Source organism: Penaeus vannamei, chromosome 6, assembly GCF_042767895.1.
Source record: "Penaeus vannamei isolate JL-2024 chromosome 6, ASM4276789v1, whole genome shotgun sequence".
Lineage (NCBI taxonomy): Eukaryota > Metazoa > Arthropoda > Malacostraca > Decapoda > Penaeidae > Penaeus > Penaeus vannamei.
Genome location: NC_091554.1, coordinates 13,920,406 through 13,927,905, shown reverse-complemented (window position 1 = coordinate 13,927,905; position 7,500 = coordinate 13,920,406). Strand labels below are relative to the sequence as shown.

The window sequence follows — 7,500 nt, the reverse complement described above, 5'->3', positions numbered from 1 at the left end:
TGCCAGTAGACAGTATGATTACCCAGCGCCATTGGGTAAAAGCCAATTTTTAGCCTCATATCCTAAACAATCATTTATGCCGCAGCCAAGAGAATAGAGAGTGGGGTAAATAAACATTTCCCATCTTTTTCATTTCTCCTTTGACTAGCTGACTGTGCTATATCCCCAGTGCATACCTCACTATAGTGTCAAGAAATGCCATCATTACTGGGTTTAAGTAAAGAGGTGAAAATGTTCTTGAAGAATGATGAATCTTTTTCATGCTTTCCCTTGCTCCTTTGCTCTTTAAATTTATCTTTCAATTTTTATCTTCTCCCTTACTTTTTACATTATCACTAAAATTACTCTACAAAGATAATTGCAAAAAATATAAAAAATCATAATCTTTGCAACACTGCAAATCAATGCAACTATACTACATAGTCCATGCTGATGGAGTACTACAGAGACTGGGACATCATCTTTTAAAACTATGCTGAATTTTACCTTTCCCCATTATAAAGGGGACCCAGTTCTTAAAAATAAATAAGATATCAGACTCTATCTTTTTTTCTAAATGAAATCACATTCATAAAAAAAGAGAAGTAATCTTCTTTAACCAACAAGCTTGGTAAATGAAGCTCTCTCTAAAAAAAAATATTCAAGCTATTCACCTATGATTCTCTTTGTCATGGATACTTTTCCCACTGTCTTCCTCTAGCTGAATCTGAATAAGCTTCACAGAGTGCCTGTACGGTTTACGATGCACTGCAGCATTATAAACAATGAAGTCAAGGTGCCCATCACTGGCTATGGGGTGGTCCAGCTGAGTGATCTGATAACCAGCCTGGAGAGGTGGAGATCACATTAATTTCTAGCAGAAACATTTTACACTTTTCTTATAGCACTAAAGAGAGTATATACAGCATACATCAGTGAAATAGGCAGATATACTATCATAAGTAATATCACTTTATATCAAAAGAATTACAAAGTGTAAAATGTTAGCAATAAGAAAACGTACAGGCAGATCTGGGTAAAAGTAATGTTTTCTGACAAACCAAGAAGTTTTGTTGACTGTTGCTTGCAGTGCTAAAGCAGTCTTTATAGCTGCCTCAACACATCTCTTATTCAATACCTGTAAAATTACAACAAGAACCATAACAAAAAAACATATCAGCACCATGAACTAACAACTTGATTACAGTCTATAATTTTAAAAATTTGTAAAACATATTTTTTTAACTTGCTACTGAGTACTTTGCACAATAATTTCCATCAAAATTTCCATTATCCTGTAATAATTTGTCATTATATGTCCAACTTATCCAACTAAAATCTATGACTTTCTGACAAACCAACTGTGAAAAAGCAGAGAACACCTTTACTATTCCCCAAGAAATAATGATATCAGAAGCATGAAGAAAGTGCAGACAAATTGAATATCATATAAAAAAAAAAAAAAAGTCACACAATTTTTTAGCTTAGCTTACTGGTAAGGTTCCAGGATGAGCTGATTCGAACACTCCAACCTGACTATTCGGAGGAGCACCAAATCTTGTTCCAACTCGAGAAAACAATTTACTTGCTGACGATATTTGAGCATGAATCTCGAGACCAATCACTGGCTGCCAAACATCTCTGAGGAAGGAATCATTATTTTGATAAAAGATTTATAAAAACTATTGTTTATGTATCCCAGGGAGAATATTCTTTATTCTTGCAACCAATAAAATTCTTGAGAACTGATTTAAATATATCTTAAAAGTTGAGAGACAGGAGTCATCAAATATTACAACTAACCAACAATCCAGTAACTTTAAACTAAATAGAGAAATCACTTATAATAGTGAAAAAGTATCTTATAATAGTTGTCCATGAAAAATGAGCTGCATCAAGAATGGGGAGTGCCTGTTATACAGTATTTTTTAAAGTTGTTATAAAACAGCAAAAACTGAAGTAATGAATAACCTAGTCAAAGAAATCTAGGAAGTTTACATCAAATATCAGGAAAAGAAAAAAAAATACACAGTAAAATCCTGGTCATATCAGACATTTTAGACTAATTATTATCAACTCATCCAGCTTACAATGCTGCTCTATGGCAAAAAGATATGTATGTGAGAAAAGTACAAGGAGCTAAACACTAGAGAAAAAATAATCAACAAAGACAAAAATAACCATACATGTTAACCCATGAACACCGGTATATTTTGAAGCCAAAAATAAAAGATTCCAGGCGTCTACAAAATCGGCAGACGGGTCTGCTCCAGAATCTGCCCGCCTGCCGGCCACGTCCCACTGCTGCATCGGAGCACAAGCCCTGATACAGCGTCACACTGGCGGGACACCCGGTAATGTTTTTTTTTTTGGGGTGTCTCATATGTGGGACACCCGTTTTTAGTGGGTTAATATCTAAAGAACACAAATTACAGGAGAAAGAAGCAAAAAATGGTTTGTGAACATGAGTATGAACTTTAAACTCTTTAAACCCTAAATATCTTTTAGATATTCAACTGATTGGACAATATAGATACATAATGGAAGTGAACAAAATCACTTTCTAAACTAGAGTATCAACACAATTTACAAAATACAAAAGTTATTATGACCCCATATATTAACTATAACACTATCTGAAAAACCCTAGGGGATAAATATAACAGTATAATACAGTACAAAAATAGTTTGTTTGTTTTTTTTGTTTTTTTAAGTCCAATGATACTGGAGGAACATAAGCAATGTCACTGAATAGGAATAAAAACACATCACAAAAATTATGATAATGCAATAAAGAAAATAAAAAATTCCAAACAGTATGCAACAGATTGTCAGAAACTTAACCTAAATTCAGAAAAGGCATTCAAAAGGAAAATGGAGAAACCGTAATAACACATTTAATCCAGGCTACTATTCATGCTATACCAAAAGAACTACACAGGGATTAAATCTACAAAAATAAAAAATTTTCTCATCTTAGCATCCTGTCAGAAAATATATAAATACTTCAGAAGAAATACTTGAACATAACTATGGTTACCTTATGAGTCCTGGTCTAATTTGTGCAGTGCCATAATGACGAAGGAAACTCCCTAGTGTTTTCTGAACTCTCCAGTGAAGTCTCATCGTCACAGCCAATTCTGTAAATAAACTGTGCATCATTATATGAAATTCAAAATAAGAAACTGTCATCCCTAGTCATGATTTCTTTCAAAATGAAATGTTTTTCTCTTTATTAGTCTAGCTGTGTTCTAACTAAATCCATTCACTACATCTGTGATAGAAGAACCACATTCTTAACATTAGCTCAATATCACCCTCCCTATAAGTGGAGTATTAGGGGGAAAGCCCTCTCACAATAACAGAAATATAATATTGCATGACATAACCTGATGATGATATATCATGCCCTACACAATCATTATGCCCTGTACTGTTGCTCTTGTTGCCTTATATCAACTAAGCCTACTATAAAGACTTAAACTATCACACTAGATCATCAATAATATTTATTACAAAATACAAAGAAAAAAAGTTACGTTAGAATTACCTTGAAAATTGCATTACCTTAAACATTATCTTAAAAGTACTTGAATTGCCTCAAACTACGCTAATTACCTTGTAAGTGAGGGCCCTGCAGGAAAGCTAGAGTCCGCTGGCGTATCGTTCTGAAAGAGCTTGCGTCGTCTGTATGTTTACATTTGAGCCATCCGAGATATGGCACACGCGGTCAGTTCAAACCAGTCATGATGGGAGAAAGCAATCCCTGCGTCATTTATAAACGTAGAAAATGCTCTCATCCCAATTAAATGTATCCTCGGTTTCCTGAGGAACTACAGAGGTAAATATATAATAATGTTGCAAATCCTCCGTGCAAAAGCGTGGCATCGGTGAGAGAAAGATGGCACTACTATTTTCCCTTTATTTTACTTTATACATAATGACGTCACTGTCAGAGTCACGGGCAGTGTGGTCACTAACACATGCAATGTCCGTCTTTCTGCTGTTGATAACGAAATACAATACTCATTTAAGTAGCCGACGCAATACAGCACTAGGAAGGTGGCATGAGGCTGGCTAAGACATGACAATATATTAGCTACAGTAAGTATTACAGACATATATGTGCGATTTACAAGAAAAAAAATACAAATAACACCCCTCTTTTCGTTAACGTTTTGATAGATGCTCAAATTAGATAAATGTAGCAGGCAAAACAAAATTGACACAAAAACACCTGTGCTATTATATGTCATAGGATATGCCTCCATCATTTTTCAAAAGAACAGTATGCAACTCCATCCTTTATGCCCCAGTGAATACCCACATCAAAATTGGCCTGGTGAGTCATTGTAGCTTGATATTTACAGTATCACATTTTTTAAACATAAATTTGTTTATCATTTAAGTTATGCTGTTTTTTCGTTAAGTTGTGTTGTTTTGTTTTTTAGTTATGCTGTTTTGTTTGGTTGCTTTTTTGTGACTTTTTGGTGTATGTTCGTTGTTTACATTTTCTGTTAACTGCCTTCCTGTTTATTTCCAAGCTGGAGGTAAATGTAACCTGAAGTATCAGGACATGCATGTATAATTTTCTTAATTTGTGTTCTTGTTTGAAATAATAAAATGATGAAATTAAACATAAGCTTCCATTTATCCATATCATTACCACATGTGATACTCATAGACATAGGCAAAACGAGTATAGGCTAATGATAAAGGAAATCATAGGTAAGCCCCCCCCCCCAAAAAAAAAGAAGAGAGAGAGAGAGAGAGAGGGAAAAAAAAAAAAAAAAAAAAAAAAAAAGAATATATATATATATATATATATATATATATATATATATATATATATATATATATATATATACACACACATATATATAATACAATAATAAGAACATTATAATAATCATATATATATACTTATATACAGTATGTATATATATATATATATATATATATATATATATATATATATATATATATGTATATATATATATATATATATATATATATATATATACATATATTCGCATATTCCTTAATACCTTCTATACATATTAAACTCTAACTACCAAGATATATTTTTCTTATGAAACATTCGGAAATACGTAAAATTTTATAATATGCAACTTTTATTGATATAATGCAAAGGTGTCAAATATATAAGAGAAAATAGACTTTTACAGGAATGTTTAGTAATAACTCAAGGTATCTACTGCGCTAAGGATAAATTACTCGGATTTCATGATGGGAAATTTTCAAAGAACAGAACTGTTCCAATATTTACTGATATCATGGATATCATAAATACATAAATAGACAGATAGATATAAATATACACACAAATATACATACATCCATGGAGAGAGAAATGCAAGTTTAAAATCATGAAATTATAAAAGGATTAAACTAAAGTGAGAGAAAAGCCTTATAAAACATTAAATGAAACTTGATAAAATTAAATTGGACGTTAAAGCACGGAATACTATCATCGAAATTCTCAATATAGGGCTTCCCGTTTTTCTTTAAAATGTACACATTTCTGTATTATATGTATAAAAAATCATCGTGTGCTTGCAGTGCCAGCAAACAAGAATAAACAGAACAACGAAAAAAATAAAAAAAAATTTACAGCACAACTGATTGAACAAAGAAGGTATTACGAAAACAACTAAAAGAACATTTTAAACATTTACTAATAACAAGTGTTTCACATCCACACACAACATATAAATACACACCCACACAAACACACATATATGTATGCACACATATATGTGAGCGTTTCTGTGTATAAACACGCGCACACATGCATATATGTATACAAGTATACACATGTATGATAAAATTCTTAACTGCATGATAATTCTAAATATGTATATGTATGTGTGTGTATACACACGTACGCATTTATACATGCACATATGTATGCATGTGTACACATGTATAATAAAATTCTTAACTGTATAATACTAAATCCCGTTGTTCCATCGCGAGCCGATAAAACACAAAGTAGTCACCCATTTTTTATTACAGAGGTGCCTACATCTGCCTCCTTGACATGTTAGGTCAGTGGCCCTGCTGCAGTCTCGTCATCGGATCCCATAACTATCAGGAGTATGAATGGTCTCGTCCACAGTGCAAGGGTCTGGCAAGTGTGACCCCTGCGCATCGGGTCAAGCCGTCGGAGGTTGGTCAAACGCGAATGTATTCTGACCAGGGGCCTCCGTCAGGCAGCCAGGGCTCCGGGGCAAAGAACAGGGCCGGGCCCTCAGCCCACATCCTTTATAGGAGGGAAACACCTTTCTAAAATAGAAAAAACGCCAGGTGAAGCATGCCCAGAATCTCGAAGGAGGGACACCAACCCTACTTTTAGTTAATCTACTATGATGTTAATCGCACTATCCTGATTCCCGTGGAGGTTTGAGGAGAAGGTCCTTATTTCATCATAATCCACGTCTGACCCCACCTTTTGCGCGACTTTCTCGGGCTCATAGACCACCTCTTGGGCGTCATTCTCGGGCTCATAGACCACCTCTTGGGCGTCATTCTCGGGCTCATAGACCACCTCTTGGGCGTCATTCTCGGGCTTTTGGACCATCTCAGGCTCCAACTAAAGAGCAAGTAATTTATCGGAGAGAGAGTGCTCTAGAATCTCTTACTACAGGACTTGAAGAGCCATGGCCAATTAAAGGTCGACGGCGAATTCCCTCTTTGTTCCAGGTGAAGCATGCCCAGAATCTCGAAGGAGCGACTCCAACCCTACTTTTAGTTAATTGACTATGAAGTTAATGTATGTATACACACACACACACAAACACACACACACATACACACACACACACACACACACACACACACGCAAAATATTGCAAAGGAAACAAGAATTTTGTAATATCGGCCAATATCCGTAGCTTAGTTATCCCTGAAAAAGAGCAGAAAATCGTTTTTATCATTTGTTCAGCTACCATAGACAACGTGCTATTTTATCATTAAAGGGAGGAGAAGAGTAAGCTTTATTTCTTTCGTTTGGCTTGTATAAATTGTGGGCAATAACGATAAAGTACGAACAGCCAAACCCCAGTATTTGTAATAACAATTTTTTTCTTCAAAATTCTGAAATTACAAGTGATTATGACGTATCAAGTCCTCAGTCACTTTAAATATTAAAATAGAAAATTACTTTAATACAGATGTCATAAGGTTGGTCAAAATTTTGCACACTAATTATATACAGCGAATACTCCTATTCGTCATCGAATAGCGGTAGTTTGTACTAAGCAATGCTCCTTACAATTAACGTCGCCCTGGATGCTGGTCTCCTGAATTTCCCATGGGCGTTTCACGATGCAGGAGGCCTCCTCTCAGGAAACGTGCTTCATATTGTAAGTTTAAAGTTGTGTATAAACTGAAGAGCGTGTGAGGTTAAGGCGAATATATTATGTAGTGCAAGTTACGTTCCATTTTGACTAGGGTTATTAATATTACGGTTATAAGCTAAGATGCATGTAAACAAAA

General features: G+C 34.5%; 1 protein-coding gene across 2 annotated transcripts in view; it reads right to left on the bottom strand.

Moving 5' to 3' along the window:
• LOC113803563 (glutamyl-tRNA(Gln) amidotransferase subunit B, mitochondrial) overlaps nt 1–3,706 on the bottom strand; it is an 11,873-nt gene extending 8,167 nt beyond the window's left edge. Inside the window, exons 1-5 of one of the 2 annotated variants that reach the window (XM_070122662.1) lie at nt 3,598–3,706; nt 3,020–3,119; nt 1,473–1,620; nt 1,004–1,117; nt 654–826 (exon numbers count right to left, since the gene is read on the bottom strand). In XM_070122662.1, the coding sequence (XP_069978763.1) occupies nt 654–826; nt 1,004–1,117; nt 1,473–1,620; nt 3,020–3,105 (521 nt within the window). In that variant the 5' untranslated portion in view covers nt 3,106–3,119; nt 3,598–3,706. Of the gene's footprint in view, nt 1–653; nt 827–1,003; nt 1,118–1,472; nt 1,621–3,019; nt 3,131–3,597 lie in introns of both variants that reach the window. The other variant, XM_070122663.1, reaches the window with a different exon arrangement.
• Nucleotides 3,707–7,500: the final 3,794 nt, after the last annotated feature.